The sequence below is a fragment of the Notolepis coatsorum genome, assembly GCF_963971535.1.
Source record: "Notolepis coatsorum genome assembly, chromosome: 5".
NCBI classification, from domain to species: Eukaryota; Metazoa; Chordata; class Actinopteri; order Aulopiformes; family Paralepididae; genus Notolepis; species Notolepis coatsorum.
Window position 1 is genome coordinate 97140552 of NC_140169.1, and position 20978 is coordinate 97161529.

The following is a 20978-nucleotide window of genomic DNA, read 5'->3' on the forward strand; positions in this document are numbered from 1 at the left end:
TATGTGTCTGTGTGTGTTTGTGTGTCTCTGTGTGTGTATATGTGTGTGTATCTGTATATCTGTGTGTTTGTGTCTGTGTTTGTGTTTGTTGTGTGTGTGTGTGTGTGTGTGTGTGTGTGTGTGTGTGTGTGTGTGTGTGTGTGTGTGTGTGTGTGTGTGTGTGTGTGTGTGTGTGTGTGTGTGTGTGTGTGTGTGTGTGTGTGTGTGTGTGTGTGTGTGTGTGTGTGTGTGTGTGTGTGTGTGTGTGTCTCTGTATGTGTGTGAATTAATGAAAACTTTATTTAACAGATTGCAGAATGGGTACAATACAGTACGGCTCAATACACACAATTGTTAAGGGTATGCAGACCAGAGAAAGACGTTCGTCTTGTTTACACCAGGGTTCCCCATTTTCAATTCATAGTGACATTTATGACATACACAACCAGGGGCGTATCTAGACCCAGCACTTCAGTAGGGCACAGAAGGGCATCAACAACTACAAAGCGGGAGCGCGCAGCGCGACCGCGCAAAAAAATTGGCCGGTTTTGGCCGGTTTGTGGGCGAAAATGGGTGGATTTTGTAACTATTTTTTTTTAACTTTATTTCGGTTTTAGGGTTAGGTTAGGGTTATGTTATTTAATTATTTTGGGGAGCCAGCCTCCCAAACTCCTGAAATGCATAGAAATCTATGAAATAAATAAAACAATCTGACATTTATATTAAAAAGAGCTAGCCACCCAAACCCCTAAAATACATAGAAATCTATGCATTTTGGAACAGTTACTACCGGTATATATATAGTCAATAAAGCATTTAGTCATACTTAAAGTTTAAAGTGCTTTACTTGCATTGAACATTGCATTGAACATTGAACATTGAGGAGACATCATTAGAAAGCACAATGTATGTTTCCATAGTTACGCAGATGACACACAATTGTACATCTCCGCTGAACCAAATGATCACACAGCTATAAACTCCATTTCCGCCTGTCTCTTAGCAATAAACAAATGGATGACGAACAACTTCCTAAAATTAAATGAGGGCAAAACTGAAATCCTACTAGTCGGTCCTATAACAAAAAGAGAAATGTTACAGAGCAATATGGGGCAACTTACTCCTTGGATCAAACCCGAAGTTACAAGTAAGTAACCTACACTGGCTTCTGGTAACATTTAGAATTGATTTCAAGGTCCTCCTCCTTATATACAAAGTATAAACATTGTGATCATCTACTACTGGTCTATTGAAGGTTCCAAGCCACAGTCTAAAGAAAATCAGGGATGCAGCCTTTGCTAACTATGCACCAAAGTTATGGAACACACTACCTATGGACATTAGGGAAGCTAGATCTCTTAATATTTTCAGAAATAAGCTAAAAACGTACCTCTTCACCATAGCCTTCTAATACACCCCGCTGTTGATTGTACTGTAGCACTATTTTACTCTGGCCATTCTATTGCATAATTTTTACTATCTATTCTACTATTCTATTATTGCACTGTATTATTGGTGTGCAAACCAGTCAACTTACAAAAAAGAGCCTGTTGGAGGATTTCAACAAGATAAATGCAGTGCAAAATATTTCACTATAAAGCGAAGTAAAAAATATTATAATAATTATTTGATCATGTTAAATGATCATTTGATCATGTTAAAAAAGGGAAAATAAAAAACATTTGTAAAAAAAAAAAAAAAAATGATGCCCTAGTGATAGTGGTCTAAATACGCCGATGTACACAACATACATGACATCATGATATTTATGGCATAGGGACATAACATACAGGTATATAGTACTGTTACATTTGTGACATATACGATATGCAAATATACAGTACTGTTACCCAGAGATCCTAACGTGTGTGTGTGTGTGTGTGTGTGTGTGTGTGTGTGCGTGTGTGTGTGTGTGTGTGTGTATTATTTTTCCCCTGCTCAGAGCCAAAGAAAACGTGATCCTGAAGAGCCAACAGCTGGCCAACCTCTTGTCTGACAACATAACCAACAACAAGGAAGCAGCCATGATCTGATGTATTTATACTGTACATGGTGGAAGAAGTACACAGTTCCCTTTTTTTTTATCCACTTTTTCTCCTTATTTTTCTATTTTTCTCCCATCCCAATTTCGTGTCGCCAATTCTCCCCTTCAATTCTCCCCTCCCCTGTCTTGAACGTTGCTAGACTATGCCTCCCACTGGTCGGCTGTAGTGAGGATAGAAGCCTTGCATCACGTGTCCCCTCCGATACACGAGGAGGCAGCCTGTCGCATCTTTTCACCAGACAGCGCGGTCTCTCAGTGGCGAGGAGTAACGCGTGGGAGGCTCACGCTACCCCGTCACTTCCTGACTCTGCTGTGCAGGCGTCACCCAACCGACCTGTAGGAGTCGCTGTCCACAACGTCCAATCCCCACGCATCGACTTTCCACCCGCTACCTCTGCCAATTGAGATAGTATGACAACTGGCCCAAGCCGCAGGCAATGCTGACTCCGGGAGTCGAGACCGCAGCCTCTTGCATTGGTGACGAGCGCTATCTCCGCTATGCCACCCAGTCGCCAGAAGTACACAGTTCCTTTACTTAATTAAAGAACCCATATTATGGCCAGTTCCCAATGATTCTTTTCATTTGTGTGGGCTATTTACAAAAAGCACACAGTTACAGCTGTACAGGCTGTGTCAGGCAGTCAGGCTCAGTCAGCCTTAAACAGGCAGTTTTGGCTCCTGTCTATGAAATGAAAAGAAAGTACAATATTTACTTTTAAAGTTCTCTAAAATGACAATACCCTTTCCACCACTGGTATTTATACATGTTGTCTCCAGAACTCTCCAGAGTTTATTTAGTTCTTGTGTGATGAATGTAAGGACTTTCATTGTGATGTCATTGTTGCCTCATGTGTTGTTATAATTTACAGGATGTTACATAGATGTCCTGGTGGGTGGAGATGTCTTAAGAGGACTGTATACATATATATAAAACATTATCATATTTATAATTATAATTATATTTATATTATATATAAATCTAAATATAAAATTTAATTTATATATATTTAATATATGTTTTTAGCTGATCAATTAGATTATATTGAAAATAGTCACACTCATTTCACCAGACAGGCCTTAAGTGGTAACCAGGTACTTCCTCGACCAAGGACTATTCATTTAAAATCCACAGTGCGCTATAGAGCCATATTCAACTGGCACAGGCTACCAGTCTCCACAAGGCAAGTAAAGAATACATATAGTTTAAAAAATATGTTAAAAAGTTAACTGGTGTAATTTAGCCTGATGTAGTAGAGATGTGATTGACTATTTTTTATTTAATTGTATTGTATTTTCTTTTTAAATTATTTGTATAAATGGAGTTACCCTTTCAGATATGAGTTTGTTTTTGGGGGGGAATGTGTCAAGTCTATATCTTCAAAGTTGAGTATTAATTTCTCATTTCGTTTGTGCTTTCAGTTTTTTCTTATTATTATTATTTTAATTGTATTACTAATTACATTCTGTATTTGTATTCTGTTGTATAATTTTCTTGTGAAGACCCCAGGAAGACTAGCAGTCATTCATTTGACAGCTAATGGGGATCCTAATAAAACATAAAACTATATGTTATAATATATAATTATGGTATGTGTTTTTGTCTTATGAAATTATAAATATTTGAAGTCTATAGTCCTTGACCTGGCATATCGTGCACGTGCAGGCAGCGAAGGGAACCGCTCCCGCCTACCTCCGGTCAATGGTCTCTAACTACACACCCTCAAGACCCCTCCGCTCTACATCCTCTGGCCGCTTCAGACCCACTCCTATCAGAGCTCCGGGAGGGTCATCAAAGAGAAGCCGCCTATTCTCGGTCCTCGCTCCACAACGGTGGAACGAACTTCCGACCACAGTTAGGACAGCCGAAACCCGACCAATCTTTCGCCGTAGACTAAGAACACACTTTCTTCAATATCTGAAAAAAACTAAAAAAGATCTACTATCTAAATAAAATAAAATAAAATAAAATGTATTTGTAAGGCCCGACAACACACGTTAATGTCCCCATGGGCCGGAAACGTCTTCTTTAAACAAGTCAAGAAGAAACATCACAATAAGTCAAGAACAAAACAAAAACACCATAAAGAATTTTTTTTTTTTTTTATAAATGTGTGCATTTAAAGTCCAACAACAGGCTGGCTGACCTCGGACAGCTGTGAGACGCAGTCCGAGTAGAGGAGCTGGCAGTTGCTGTTTAGTGGAGCCACATGCAGGCTGGGAGTTATGCAACACACACTTTTATAAATGGCTCTATGCTGACTGGAGCAGATGCCTTTCTGGCCCTACAGTGTGTTGACTGGAGCAGGGCCAAAATAAATATGTACTTCACTCTCAACGTGGGTCGGGGGACCAGTATCATGCACTCTTCCACTAAATAACTTTGCCTATATTACTACTTACTATACTAATTATGTCTCTACTACTATGAGAGTGAAGTACATATTTATTTTGGCCCTGCTCCAGTCAGTATAGGCATCTGCTCCAGTCAGTATAGAGCCATTTATAAAAGTGTGTGTTGCATAACTCCCAGCCTACATGTGGCTCCACTAAACAGCAACTGCCAGCCCCTCTACTCAGACTGCGTCTCACAGCTGGCCGTGTCCGAGGTCAGCCAGCCTGTTGTTGGACTTTAAATGCACTTCCCAGGAGACCTGCGAAGGGGAGTGGATGAGGGTCTGAGGGGAGGAGAGGCTTTGGAACAGAACAGACCAGAACAGAACAGAACAGAACAGAACAGAACAGAACAGAACAGAACAGAACAGAACAGAACACAACACAACACAACACAACACAACAGAATAGAACAGAACAGAACTTTAGAAAAGTAGTCTTCCTTCACTATTCTAAACACCTAAAAAGCAGCTAATCCAAGCCAGACCAGGCAGCCCAGCTCAGCTCAGCTCAGCTCAGCTCAGCTCAGCTCAGCTCAGCTCAGCTCAGCTCAGAGCAGAGCAGAGCAGAGCAGACCAAGCCAGGGGGTTACAGCAGCAATGACCACCTTTGACGACATCCTGGAGGAGGCTGGCACATTTGGCCGCTGCCAGAAGCGTGTCTTTGCCCTCCTCTGCCTCGTGTCGCTGTCATTCGCCGGTGTCTACGTCGGCATCGTGTTCCAAGGTTTCACCCCGGAGCACTGGTGCCGGGACGAGGCGGTGGCAGAGATGAGACAGAGTTGTGGCTGGAGCCTGGCGGACGCCTGCAGGCTGACGGTTCCTCTGGTCAACAACTCTGGAGAGATGGTCCACAGCTCCTGTCAACAATACCAACTGGACTGGAACGCCACGGGACTCACCTGTGACACACAGGAAGTGGCCCTGAACAGTACACCACTCACTGCCTGTAAGGTACGCCGAACCTACCTGACTGACTGACTCATCCCATCCAGTAATATGTTGGTATAATTTAGAAATCGACTCCGGTCATAGATTTATTTTGTTTATTTTAACGTGGACACACTGACTCACAGTATACTGTGAGTGTCATTGATCAGTGTAGCTGCAGTGAGTTTCATTGATCAGTGAAACAGCAGAAGTGAGTCTTGTTGATCAGTGTAGCAACAGTGAATGTCATTGATCAGTGTAGCAACAGTGAGGTGCATTGATCAGTATAGCAGCAGAAGTGAGTCTCATTGATCAGTGTAGTAGCAGTGAGGTTCATTGAACAGTATAGCAGCAGTGAATGTCATTGATCAGTGTAGCAGCAGCAGTGAGTCTCATTGATCAGTGTAACATTGATTGATTGATTGAAAACTTTATTACAGATTGCAGAATGGGTACAATACAGTACGGCTCAATACAAACAATTATTAAGGGGATGCAGACCAGAGAAAGACTTTCGTCTTGTTTACATCAGAGGCCCCCATTTTCAATTAATCAAGAAGTAGTGAGTGAATTGAGCAGTAGTGAGTTTTATTGATCAGTGTAGCAGCAGTGAATGTCATTGATCAGTGTAGCAGCAGTGAGTTTTATTGATCAGTGTAGCAGCAGTGAATGTCATTGATCAGTGTAGCAGCAGTGAGTCTCATTGATCAGTGTAGCAGCAGTGCAGAGATATTCCATTTGTTGAGATTTGTTGTATTGTATTGTCCCGGCCTAGGATTCTTTTCACTGAATTTTACTCATAGTTTTACTGCCACCATGGGGCCAGTTCAGTCAATTCAGTCAATTAAATCAGTTTGTTTGGTAATGATACATTAATTCTCAATTATTTGTTAATATGTTAACATAGTTACATAACAACATTCCCAGGTCAATTGGGTTGTATGAACTTGTGAAATCTTTCATAATACTTTTGTATCGTGGTTGTGTCATGGTTGTGTTATGGTTGTGTTGTGTTTGTATTATGGTTGTGTTATGGTTGTGTCAAGGTTGTGTTATGGTTGTGTTGTGGTTATTAAGGATGGCTGGGAATACGACTACGAGGGGAGAGATTCTTTTGTCACTGAGGTGAGTCCTGACTTGATGCCTTCATGTTGTTGGGAACTCCACCAAAAAAAATAATGACAATATATTATTTCCATAAAAAGTTCAATCAATATCTGTGAACATGAGCTACTCTCTACCAAAGCCAGAAACCAGAGAAGTAAGACTCAGACTTGTGATGTCATCATGTATAAAGTCTGGAGCCTCATTCACCAATACTCTCTTATATATATTTCTTATATTTTATATTTTCTTAAAATAAGAAAAGCCACGCCGCATTCATGAACAGTAGGTTATGAATATAACCGTGTTCTATGAGTATAGTGACGCTCAGCGTCTACTGCACATATCTCACTCCAGTGACGTGCACTGAATAAAAACTTCACAATGTACCTTTACATACCAACATCCGTCTGGCCACACCCCCATCTGCTACCTACATAAGCAGGGGTGTGGCCACACACTCATCTCCTTCTCAATCATTTCACCACAAGGTAAGATCAAGGGCCGCAGTGGCGTCTAGACGCTGAGCGGCACTATACTCATAGAACACGGTTATATTCATAACCTACTGTTCTATGTTGTATAAGCTCTCACTCAGCATCTACTGCACAACGGGAGCTGAGCGGGAGCTGATGCTCAACAAATGTACCCCACTGAGGCCCCCCACAACCATCAGAACCAGGGAGGACCGAGCCCCCCGACCCTCCCTAATGGAGGGATACCCTCCCTATTGGAGGACGGGAGGGAGACAGATCCGACCGTGCGAAGAGGAACTCGAGCAACTCAACGCACAGGGTGAGCAGACCGTGGCTTGACCCCACGACTACGCACACGCACAACCTGCATGCCACCAGGGAACGAACGGAAGGAACAAACCTCGTTACCGCCCCCAAAATCACGGGGTCAAGAGCAAAGCTCAACCCCGTGGCAAGGGCGTAGCAGCGGAGCGCGAAGGAAAACCCAGACCCAGAAGGGACTGGATCCCCCCGGAAAAAGGGGGCCCGGAGAGGCCAATGACGCCACAGCATCAAGACCTCACCAGGCGGTCACTAGTGACACCGCCCCCCACATCGCCAGCGTATTCAGACAGGGCCCATCCAAGAGCAGGCCCTTCCCCCCATTAGCATGCCGCCTGGCTCACTGACCCTGGCATACTCAGGCAGTCAGCATGGTTGTAACTCGAAGCACTCAAGAGGCTACACTACAGCGGGAGCAGGCAGCGCACCGGGGAGACGACCTCCAGAAGAGGCCGATCCCTCAAACCAGGCAGCAGGCACTTGACCCGAGCCTGGAGCACTGCGGACGAGACAGGCGCCAAAGGGGTCAACTGAAACAGCACCCCGGCGGAAGGGGCTTATGCTGGCATTGTTGAGCACCATGTCAAAGCCTCCATCAAAAAATCCCAGACGCTCTAGAGGGGCAGAGAAGGCTGACACGATTGGCAGACGTCATGAACGTGCAGGGGCACACTCAACCGGGTAACCCGGGAGTTGACTCCGCTCCAACACACCAGGGAATCAACCACCCTCTTGGTTCAACATGCGGTGGTTGTTCCTATAACCCCTCAGGAAAAAACTCCAAAACACACCTGCGGGTATACACTGGCTATACCGCAGTAGAAGTGTTTTAGGTTTCAAAAAGGGGTTATCCCAGGCCTACGGGTCGACGAAAACGACTTCGGACCGGGCCCGGCGGACCGGGACGTACACAGGGATGCCAGATGAGTACTATAAAAACCACCTCAACAGCCCCCTCTCAGCCATGCGTAAGCGGGAGAAGAGAGGGGCGAAAAGAATGGAGAACGAACATCTCCATAATACCAAACCCTGTGACACCCGGCAGCATTTTTCCCCCCTGAAAAAAGCACAAGTCCCTCAGGGTACCAGAACAGCAGATCTGCGTCCCCGGCGGACAACGGGTTAACTGACCTGGACCAGCGTGACCAGAACCAGTCCCGTGCCCTAATAACGCCGACATCCCCAACTCTAGGAGGGGGGGTAGGTACTCGTGTCGATCTAAAACATTATAGAGGGCGCCCCAGTGGCGAACCACATAGCGCGCTCAGCCGCGACACGGGCGACCCGGGTTTGATTCCCGAATCCGTCGTTATTTCTCGAATGTCTTCCCCCCACTCTGTCTCCCATTTCTCCTCTGTCTCTCCCTACTGGACTGCCCAGTAGTAATAAAGCGATAAAACGGCAAAAAATAAATCTTAAAAGAAAAAAAAACATTATAGAGGGCGCCACCCAGACGGTCCCGTTCGTACCGCACTCAGTGGCCCCCCCCCTACCTATGCTTTGATCTATTCCGTTAACATCCCCCAGATATGAACGAGAATTCGTCGAGACAAACCTAGTAAACTGGCGCTTGGAAGAAACAAACTCCATCCCAGTTGCCCCATAAAAACGCTGTTTTAATGATGAGCAACCAAGGCGCACAAGCCTCATGCGTGATTCCTATCAGAAACACCCAGGGCCAGCACTATGTACACGTCGAGACCCAAAACACATCAATGGATAGTCTAACAAGACACCAGATACCGTTCCTCCAAGCCGCCTGGGGAACGATAAGAAGCCGCTTTTTTCATTTAAATTTTTTTCAGAAAAAATAAAAAATTATACGGACATGGGTCCCATGCGACGCGGCTGAGGGAAAACACCACCCCGTCAACCACACTTCATAAGAGGGGACGGTGAGCGACGTACCCCTATGACGGGGGGAAACCCATGACTCAACAGACCTGTAAGGCGAGGAGTCAGGGAAACCCTAAACAATACCCCGTCCACCTACTCCAAAAAGGAGAGGACGGGGAACCCCCAGAGAGACTTCCCACGTGAGCTGTATAGATTGAAAATACATATTGCAGCATTGAGCTATGTAACAATTGGGTTAGGACTCTCCGAGGAAGAGCTCTGAACTCCCAGAGGAGAAACTCCGACACCAGAGGAGGAGGCTCTGACCCAATACACACACTACCAGTAGGGAGCAGCGCAGAAGAACCACGTCTCTACTGCGCTGCATCACCCACCAAGCTCAATAATCGAATTGAATTGAATCGAATACACATAAAACAGAGCAGAACTCCTTTTCGAAGTTCTACTCACCTTGACAATCTGAGGAGGAGGCTCTGAAACTCTGAGGAGGCTCCCTCACTGGGAGGGAGGGTCCGAACTCACAGAAGGCTCTTCTCCCTGAAGAAGAGCTCTGTGAGGAGGAGGCTCTGAAAACTCCCTGAAACAGAACCATAACATGGAACCTGACCAACTCATGGAAGTCTTACCAATAGAAACGCGCCCAGTGACGTACTCTATGGCGGGGGAATTTCCGCGGTGCACACGCCCAATCTTGGGACCAGGAAAATACAATTTTTTTTTTGTTTACCAGTGGGACCAGTTGTAGATCTCAACGACACACACAACCCTTCATCACAACAAAAAATGGCAAAAGTACACTCTTACTACAGAGGAACGCCGTTTTTCATAACAAGAGAGACATAAGTCCTCGATTATGTATTGGCTACAGGCCTTGCTAAGCACACATGACAGTGACCAAACAACCTTTTCCCTAGGAAAAAAATCGTTTCTCAAGCAGAAGCACAACCCCAGCAGTTTAAGCTGAGGGTTACATTGTATCCCCACAAACACAGTGACACAATATATTGTAAACAAAACATGTCTGAGAGGAGGGGGGGAAGCCCCAGGGAAAAACCGGGGGGGTCACCCCTCCTACCTTACCCTTGATATGACCAGGTTGAACAGGTACCCCTGTTAATATGTGAACACGCTGTTCATTGTCATCACAAGCTGAGAGAAGAATTTATTCCTCAATCACATGTCACTAAGCATAGCTTCATAGGTTAATTAACCCACTTAGTTGTGAGTTCAACCACGTTACTAACGTTACATGAACACACATGTTCTCATCACAACTAAACCAGTTCATTTTTACACACATAAAAAACAACGCGATTTCCTAGGTAGAGAGAAGCTATACCAGCGACAAGACAATTCACACACAATACGCGTCGTATCCTCAATGTATTGCAGCAACACACGTTTTGGAAAACATCGTTATTACAAAACATTTAGAAGGGAAGGAAAGAAGAAGTGTTAAAGTCCGGCAGGACTCCTACCTCCACCCTGAGCGCAGGCCGAGAGGACTGCAACACTGGTTAACGGGACAACCGAAGTCGAACCCAACGTCTCCTGCATTGGTGACGAGGGTAACGCCACCCAGCCGCCGTTCTCCATGTTGACGAAGTCCTCGCTGGCATGGCACCCGGTGTAGGGTCGACTAACATCCTCTGTCAAAGATGACGTCGTAGTCAGAGTGTTTAAGGCTTGTTATACTCACAGCAACGTTCAACAGTGTAGCATTAAGCTAACAGCCGCTCCCGACTGATAGCAACAAGCTAACGTTTCCTAGCCTAGTGACATAATGGGCTAGCGCCGCAGCTAACAGCTGACTGGCTAACAGTAGGCCACACACTAGCACGCAAGCTAAGCAGCTATCACCTGAACTGTACACAACGACATAACAAGCCACACTTCAGACAAGCCGCCGCCTGAATCCCTCCTCATCCTAAGAGGGAAGAGAAAAAGAAATGTCAACACAGTTTTCAACGGTGATTTAACAGACATAACAGCGGAGTCGGCACAATTCCCATACGGGCTGCAGCCGACTTGAGCATGGAACTACCGATAAAGAAGATCCAGACCCACATTTCCTCGTGTTTAGGGTGTACTCTCACATTAATTTGAAAGATGGGGCCTTCACGGGACAGAGAAGCATCCGCTCGTCCAGAGAACCCCGGGTTTAAACCAGATCTCGGTCGCGGCCCACTAGTTTGACCATCATGGGCGTCAGACCAGGACCCTCCGTCCGTCGCCTAAGAGGCCGAGCAGAGGACCCCAATCTGGGGCCGGCCTTCGTAAAATTGTCAGCCAACCCCTATAGCATTAGCAGATAACTGGTGCTCGCATAGCAAAACATTACTCACCCAACCCAGAAAACAACCAGTTTCTCACAACAGCCGGTGCCTCCTACAGTCCAGCTGTATAACCGGAGGTTCAATACCTATCCAGCCGCAGCAAGGAGGACTGCAGGTGGGGAGTAGATCAGCGACGCGAGCCCCTAATACAAAAAAGCCGGTGGAGGTCAGAATGATCATCATCTTCCAGACACCCCAGTGACGAAGACATTATCGCCGTATTTTCTCGAAAATAGTGAGAGAGAAAATAAAGATATAACGTCAACGTATCTCCCTGTTCTTCTGTTTTCCTTTCTTCAGCTAAATACTTTCTCCATGTCAAGTGATTGGTATACAGGCACTCTCTTGTGGTGAAATTTGAGAAGGAGATGAGTGTGTGGCCACACCCCTGCTTATGTAGGTAGCAGATGGGGGTGTGGCCAGACGGATGTTGGTATGTAAAGGTACATTGTGAAGTTTTTATTCAGTGCACGTCACTGGAGTGAGATATGTGCAGTAGACGCTGAGCGAGAGCTTATACGACATAGAACCCGTTCTTAACGTCCAAATCTGTTCTTACCTAGGTGTGTTGAATGATGAATCCCACTCATTCTTAAACTGAAATGCGCATTCTCGTTCAATACATTTGCATACAGACATGCCCCGCCAGCTCCTTACAAGGTGAATGAGGCGTGTGCAAAACGGCGAGGGCGGTGTGAAAAACAGCTTGAGAGGTTCGGCATTTCATCTGCAGTTCTGCACCATGCTGATCCATTCAACAGGAAGTGATTTGCGACTGATCTCAAAAGGAGATTAGATTCAAATGTATTGTTATTATACAGCACAAGTACAATACACCATCCAACCAGAGTGGATAAATAAATGCTCCATAAATAGATAAATATAAATAAATAAAAACGGCTTAGTGAGGCAGCCTCTCAGCGCACGAGCGTGCACACACACACATACACACACACACACACATACACACACACACACACACACACACAAAATCTGCATATGGCTCGCCGATAACAAACTATCATTACACATGGTCAAAACAGAGTCCATTCTCTTTGGTTCAAATAACAAACTCAGCAAGACCGACAGCTTCTCAGTTACAGTGGGTGACAATATTGTCACAAGGAAAGATGAAATTACCTAGCTGGGTTCCATCCTAGAGGCTAATCTTTCCTGTGACAAAATGGCATCCAATGTAATAAAAAAAGTCAACCAACGAACTAGATTCTTGTACCGGATCTCCTCTCTGGTAAACAAGAATACCCTGAAGACTCTGGCAGGAGCACTCATTCAAGGGTACTACGACTATGCTTGCACCTCATGGTACCAAAGCACCTCAAAGGCACTAAAAACAAAATTACAAACATCTCAAAACAAACTGGTCAGACTACTGCTTGACCTGACTCCTAGAACCCACCTCACCCCTGCCCACTTTGACAACCTAGGATGGCTTAGAATAGATGACAGAGTACAGCAACTTGCAATGGGCCTGGTCTACAAGATACACTACACGACCAAGGTACCCATGTACATGTCAAAATACTTCCCAAAGGTCAGTGAATACCACGATCACAACCCTAGTTTGAGTAGTTGGGTCTTGTTCCTGGCGCCCGTATTCCGATCCCTGCGAAAATAATCACAGGGGTAGATCTCAGTCGGTTCTACAACTTCCCAATGCCCTTCCATCAGCGAAAACGTTGGGGGAAAATGTTTGCACGATGTGGAATGATTCGGGTGATTTCTCGCAAGATTTATATTGTACTTTAGTTGTATATTGTATATTGTATAGTGTTGGGACCTTATTCTTCTTTTAACTTTTTTACTGTACGAAGCACATTCTCAGGGGCTCATACAGAACCAAGCATTTCCCTGTAATGTACATCTACTTTATATGTGACAAATAAAACAAAACTTGAACTTGAACTTGAACTATCAGTATCACCTGTATTGTTGTGTATTACTATTGCACTTTACTGTTACATTTGCACTCTGGTTAAATGCCAAACTTATTTTTGTTGTACTGTACTTGCTGTATGATGACAATACATTTGAATCTAATCTAATACAATTTTGATCAGTCGCAAATTGCTTTCATGTTGCCTGTGGACTCACACGTACACGGTCCTGTGGTTGCATATATAATGCATGCTGCATTATGTTGCATGCTCTATATAAGTAGCTGGCGGGGCATTTATATATGCAAATGCAGGTGTACGAGAATGCATGTTCAATTTAAGAACCAGCGGCATTCTTCATTTTGGGGAGCGCAGCTCTTTGGCTGTTTAAGAACAAATTCTTATGCATTCAGTTTTATTCTTAAGTTTTGTTCTTACAAAGTTCATAAGAAGGTATTTATGAAGACACTTACGAAAATGTTAGTGAATGAGGTCCAATATTCTTACTCTGTCAAAATGATTGTTTGCTTAAAAGTAAATATCACTATGAAATATTATTCAATATTATTAAATTAAGACATTGGCTACTACAGTATGAAATATCACTAAATATTATTGAAGTTGGCCTTGTTAAAACAATGTGCTTGCAAAATTTAGTTTCACAGACAGTGTAATGGTCTTTAATATTTGAAATAGTGAGCAATGAACAACAATGTAACAATGTCAATTTGTTTTCCTAAATTAATATTAGGGCTGACCTGAATGCTTAAAAGTTTTGATTGTTGCCATGGTAATCAATGTCAAAATCAAGATTTGAATACTTCGAATTTTTTTAAATGGCTTACAACAACATAATAACATCTATAGTATTTTGGAATGAAATACCAAATGAACCAAATACTATCTGCCCTAGAGAGAGAAGTGAGATTCGGCACCTGTCTCATTATGCAAAACACGCCCCTTTTAGTTTGATTGATTTTTTTGAGCCCCTAGGGCTTCTCTGATTGGTCGAGGATGTAAGGAGGCGGGACATCCGGTTTTGAGGGAGGGACATCCGGTTTCGGAAGGGGTGGGCCGTCTGGTTACGGAAGGGGAGGAGTTTTCAGAATTTTTTCAAAATAAAAGTTTTTTTTTTCAAAAAAAATAAGTCCTTCAAAATAAAAGATTCACATTTTTTTTTAGATTCAAACGTTTTTTTTATTTTCAGATTGTATGTATTCCAAGGTTTTCAGAATATGTATTTCTGTATTCCAAAAGTCTTAAGAATATATCTTCACAATATGTTTTATGTGTATCTTCACAATATGTATTTCCAAGGTTTTTCAGAAAAATACAATATCTTCACAATATGTTTTATGTGTATCTTCAGAATATAGTTTCACAACAATCTTAAGAATACATGTGTGTGGTTTAAGTTACACAATTAAGAATATATGTATATCTTCAGAATAAAATACATTTTGTGTATTCCAAATGCTAAATGTAAAATACAATGTGTATGAATCTATTATTCTTCAGAAAGTGCATTTATTTCAAATGTGTGTGTGTTTTCTTAATGCCAAAAGCCAAATGTAAAATACATTTTGTGTATGAATCTATTATTCAGAAAGTGCATTTATTTCAAATGGTGAGTGTGTATTTCTTAAGAAAGTGCATTTTCTTCCAAGTGATGTTTGTATCTTAAGAATAAGTCTTCTGTCTGTTTGCTGTTGGTGTGTAGAAAGAATTCTCCCCTGCTCTGTGTGTCTCCACACTGTAGGCTGTCTCCTCTCTCAAATGTCTCTCAGTAGACTGAAATGAAACGCTGCAGGTTCTCTGAAAATTCTGATAGTGACAACCCCCGTAGCAGTCATAGGATGCGGGTGAATGACTAGGGCCAATAAGATGGCTCAAAACCATCTGCCAAAAGCAGATTTATGACTCTGCGACTTCCCGTTTCTGTAGAAAAAACGGCCCCCAAGGTGGGTGTATGTGTCTGTGTGTGTATTCCAAGGTTTACAGATTAAACATTTAAACTGTGTGAGAATTAAGTTACAGAAGTTACAAGGTTGAATACATTTTGTGTATTCCAAAGTCTTAAGAATTTGTGTAATCCAAATGCTAAATGTAAAATACATTTTATGTATTCCAAATTACAAATGTAATGTGTCTAATGTGTTTAAGCAAAAGTCTAAATAAAAGAAAATACTTTTGAATCTAAAAAAAAAAGAGTTGTAACCACAATAAGTATGTATGTATGTATGTATGTATGTATGTATGTATGTATGTATGTATGTATGTATGTATGTATGTATGTATGTATGTATGTATGTATGTATGTATGTATGTATGTATGTATGTATGTATGTATGTATGTATGTATGTATGTATGTATGTATGTGTGTATGTATGTATGTATGTATGTATGTATGTATGTATGTATGTATGTATGTATGTATGTATGTATGTATGTATGTATGTATGTATGTATGTATGTATGTATGTATGTATGTATGTATGTATTTTAGTTTCTTGGATAAAGACATAATCTTTATACACTTGTGTTTAAGCAAAAGAAAATTACAAATGTATCCCCTTAATGCTCTTTGGGTGCCAAAGTGCACCATTTCATTAGCATGCAAGGGTCTAGGGTTTGAATATATCCTTAATACGGTCCTGTGAAGTGTTTTTATTTAAAATAGATTCTTTAAAAAGGTTGCATTACAGTGTTTTATATTATTCACATTAATTATTACACATATATTACACTATATATGATAGCTTAAAGAGTAGGGCTGAAAATATAAAGTACAGAAAAGATCTATGTGTGTCTGTGGGTGTGTGTCTCTGTTCGGGGGTGCGAACAGGGCCCCTTCTTAGGTGCTAAAACACAGCATGGGGGGCGTGAAGATTAGGGCACATGCAAACTCAACACACATTTACAGTCATCATTCAAATGGTTTATATCTTTGTAACATGTACAAGTAATGTATTGTACAACATTATACTCATAGCATATTTTTTGTTCACACAATGTTCACCTGTTTTCACACATATTTTAAAAGATTTCCCCCATAAACATGCATATGTCCTAATAAACTAACCTACACTTTGATGAATATTGTTACACCGCTGACAGAGATGTATTATAATTATAATTTGGATAAAAACGTCAACTAATTGACTAAATGTAAATGGTGTAATACCAACTATTTGACAGTTTGGGACACGGTGGTGATTCTTATTTTCTTATTTCGTAAGACTAAAACTAAAATTAAGAGGTTACATGCCATAGAAAGACTCTAGTCTTGTTTACATCAGAGTCCCCCATTTTCAATACATCCAGACATTTAAGACATAGCAGATTTACAAATACAGCACTGTTTGTGATAACTTGTAAGGGTCTATCTGTCCATGCTGTTCTAACTGTTTCAATAGGGTATTTCAACCATCTTTAATTAAGACTTATTTTGGATATAGATCACCTCAAGGCCTGAATGTCCATACACTGTAGCAATGGTAAGCCTGCATCTTTAGGTCAACTTCCCCTTACCAACATGCACATCTAACCCCAATTTAATGTCACAGTACCCTGAAATAGCACAGAGTGTGGGGAAAAGGCCTTTTTCAAAATAAAAAACTTTGAAACTGTACACCATTCACCACCCTAGCTGATTTTAAAGTTCCAAATTAAGGACATTTAAAGAATGAGAGGGGCTAATGTCCCTGCATCATTGCATAACGTGGTGTTATATTTTATATGTATGGCCTGACCATCTCCCCCATACCAACATCCTGCAGTTCATTAACTTCCTTCCTCTTTTTTTACCCCCAATGTTTTTTGTATTATTCACATTAAATATTACACATATATTACACTATATATGATAGCTTAGACTTGGGCCGAAAATATAAAGTGCTGAAAATATCTGTCTTTTTTGAGGATCTGTGTCTCTGTTCGAGGGAGTGTGTGTGTAGGGGCCCTGTTAGGTGTCAAAATGCTGCAAGGGGGTGTGAAAGTTTAGGGAACAAACAACCTCTGTATATTTGCTTGTAATACTCTGCATTTTACTCTAAACAAAACTAATAAAGTCTGTATTACAGCTAACTCTTTAAGTTTCAATAGTTTGGATTTAATAATTAATTCGTTGGTATGTTCTCTTGAATCTACATTGTGAACTATTCTTACTGCTCTCTTCTGTAATATAAATAAGGGCTTTATGTTGCTTTCATATGGGTTACCCCACAGTAACTCAAATATGCTAGGATGAGTGAACAATATAATATTCGCATAGAATTATAATCAAGCACATTCTTTGCCTTGTTCAAAACAAAACACTCTTGGCTACCTTATTTTGTATGTACATTATATGAGGTTTCCATGTCAATTTCACATCCAACATAACACCCAGCATTTTTTAACTCAGATACTCTTACAATATTAACTTCGTCAATACATAATGCAACATTCTCCTTCTTTCGATTAGTAAATATCATACATTTCGTTTTTTTTTCCAAATTTAGGGATAGCTTATTGTTATTAAACCATATCGTAAATTTACACATTTCATTTACAATGTAATCTGCTAATTTTTTAAGGTATTTTCCTGAACTGAAGAAATTTGTATCGACAGCAAATAAAACAAATTGCAATATGTTTGACACTTCACATATATCATTAATATATAAAATAAAAAGTATGGACCCCAGGACCGAACCTTGAGGGACAACACATTCAATATTCATACATTCAGATGTGTAACCAGAGAGTTGTACATATTGTTGTCTATTTTCAAGATAGCTACTTAACCAGTTCAACGCCACCCCTCTCACACCGTATGTTTGTAATTTAGAAATTAAAATGTGATGATCAATCGTATCAAATGCTTTTTTTTAAGTCAATAAACACCCCTATGGTGTAATTCCTTTCATCTACGATTGTGGTTATTTCTTCATATATATTCATTAAGGCTAAGGCTGTAGATCGATTTGCCCTGAATCCATAATGACTCTCACTCAGTAGGTTATTCTTTTCAATAAAACTATCTAAGAATCTTGAATCAAGAATCTTGGAAAATTGGGAAAACAAAGACAATGGTCTGTAGTTGATAAAGATGTTTTTGTCCCCTGATTTAAATAGAGGAATAAGGTAGTGAATTAATAGAATTTTCCCACAGGGATGAGGTTTATCTTATCTAAGTGTGCTAGTGTTTAATAGTGTAATATTGTGCAAATGTGTAATAATGCAATAGTGTAATAGTGTGTAATACTGCAATAGTTTAATACATTATTTTGTTTTATTTCCTCAAACAGACATGTTCATGTAACTTGCATCAATCCGATCATACTTATTATAATCTATACCCTTAATTTCAGTCACCTTTCAGCCAACTGTGTTGAAGATTTGTAGCATGGTCCTAGGATAAACATAAATTATAGACATCTAAAATCATGAAACAGGTCGATTTTTTGTAGATTTAATCAATAGTCAGAAGGATAATGTTATTTTAGTCAAGGGTTGAGATATATCACCCCCATGACACATCCCTATTTTGTAAGACAAGCAGTTTGATGTTGTAATTACAGTGATTAGGCTTGTTTGCCTGTATACATTTTTATCAATCTGCTTTTGGTGTATTTTTTAGGTGTTTGGTTATGTTTTATCTGTCATTTTGAACAGGTCTAGCTAAAAGAGGGGATTTATGATCACAAATGACTAAGGTTTACCAATTGTCATGCATGAATTTCAACTCTAACGTGTTACATAAGTAAAACAGTCTATTTGCAAACAACATTGTTCTAAACAGTGTATCTACTATAGACAGTGTGTATTTATATTTTAGCTAAATGTAAAAAACATGAGAACATAATCCTAGTGAATTCTGAATTTGATGTTTATTGGTTGAATGTCAAGGATAAACATAAATTATAAACATCTAAAACCATGAAACTGACCGATACACTTAAAACACACATGTCAACCTAGTTTTTTACCTGTTTGCATAATGATAAGGTATAAAAACAAAGTGCTTCAATACAAATGTATTTTTTAGAAGTTTAGTACGATCAAGCCCCAAATGTATTTTCTTTAACCTGATCTAAGGTACATTATACAACTCATTTATGAATTACTTTGCAATGTCTAGTTTTTTTTAGCCCCCCCAGAGTTTTATGCTCTCAATATTATGGATATGCATTAAATCCTACACACGATAGGAAATATTCAAACAGCTCAAAGATGATGGTTCTAAGGTAAATAAAATGTAATTCACTCACCATAGTTAGTGTATAGTATGGCTAACATGTATGAAAGTTGTTGATACAATATTATAATTCATAACAATTTTGCAGAAAAAAAGCTAAATACAGAGTATTACCGGCGAGGTTGTTTGATTTTTGTCCCGATGATTGAAGGAAATTCATTTTAAGAACTATTTAGCATTAAACATCTTAATACAAAGATGCATTATAACCATGAAAATAATGCAATGTTAGGTTTTACCGTGATTATAATGTTCACAGATAGGAATATATCCAGGATACATTCAGTAACATCAGTAACCCTGAACAGACTTGTGAAGTTAGAGATAGGAATGTATTATTCACATTCAATTATCCAAATGTACTCTGTTTGAGTCAAATTTACTCTGTGAAATGTACTCTGCGAAATGTAAGGTGTAGCAAAAACAATTCATATTGTTTCAGTGATGGCCTGGTTGATAGCTACATTGTCGACATGTCTTATTTTTTATTCTTATTTCACTGTATAGTGAATCCAGGGGTATAGTGGAGCGATTATATTTTGTTTTTATAATATTTTATAATATCAAAACATGTCTTATGTTCTATAAAATGTTCTTATATATCTACAAGTCTTATAGAATGATGTAAAAAGAGTTCTACTAATATATTTCACTTAAAAAACTTGTACAGAAAGATACATTTCCGACCCCCGGAGCCCTGTCAGAGTGTATACAGGTTCAGTACAGTATACCACATGCAAATCCCATATGGTCTAGAGGCGCGGGTTCGACTCCTGCTATGGGAATAACACCTTTTTCTATACATAGCAAATGTGTTGGTATGCTTTATTGTAACTGTTTGACTGTTTTTAGTGCAACACTACTGTCACCAACATCTAAGAAGGGTCTAGGGTTATCTCCTCAACACTAGGTCAGAGATGCATTTAAGTCCTATCGATAGGTTTTTCCATACCTTTGCAAGGATATGTATGACTGTGTTGCATTCATTTATTTTAAATTTGGTGGACTTTATGGTATTTATAGCTTATTCATGATTGTGATACTTCTTATTGAATTGTTTAAAGAATATGTGTTTAACCAGAGGGGTGATTAATGTATAGTAGGACCTTACAAATATGATTTGATCCCAACAAGTGGTGACATTACGAAGTCTTAAAGGGATCACGTTCACATACCTGAATATAGTTAGACAACAGGATAATATTTGTATTATTACTATGATGAACTTAAAATCATTCAAAACAATTATTACATAACAATTATTACAATGAAACGCAGATGGTTATATTATACATTTTTTATTAAAGAATATTACAAATCATGCTGCAACCTTTTTTATCAATAATATAAGCGTGCATACCATCAATAATGTGATTAATATCTAAAGTTTCTAAACACTTATGA

At 40.4% G+C, this 20978-nt stretch overlaps 2 protein-coding genes across 2 annotated transcripts in view; both read left to right on the forward strand.

Annotated features, from left to right (window-relative positions):
• Window positions 1-2012, forward strand: part of LOC311228279 (solute carrier family 22 member 2-like) — a gene marked incomplete at both ends in the record, with an annotated part of 30983 nt that extends 28971 nt beyond the window's left edge. Inside the window, one exon of the mRNA XM_084314187.1 lies at window positions 1922-2012. Coding sequence (XP_084170313.1) covers window positions 1922-2012 — 91 coding nt within the window. The remainder of the gene's footprint in view (window positions 1-1921) is intronic.
• A 3001-nt stretch (window positions 2013-5013) lies between these two features.
• Window positions 5014-20978, forward strand: part of LOC311228054 (solute carrier family 22 member 2-like) — a gene marked incomplete at its 5' end in the record, with an annotated part of 129335 nt that continues 113370 nt past the window's right edge. The window contains 2 exons of the mRNA XM_084313956.1: window positions 5014-5367; window positions 6421-6468. Coding sequence (XP_084170082.1) covers window positions 5014-5367; window positions 6421-6468 — 402 coding nt within the window. The remainder of the gene's footprint in view (window positions 5368-6420; window positions 6469-20978) is intronic.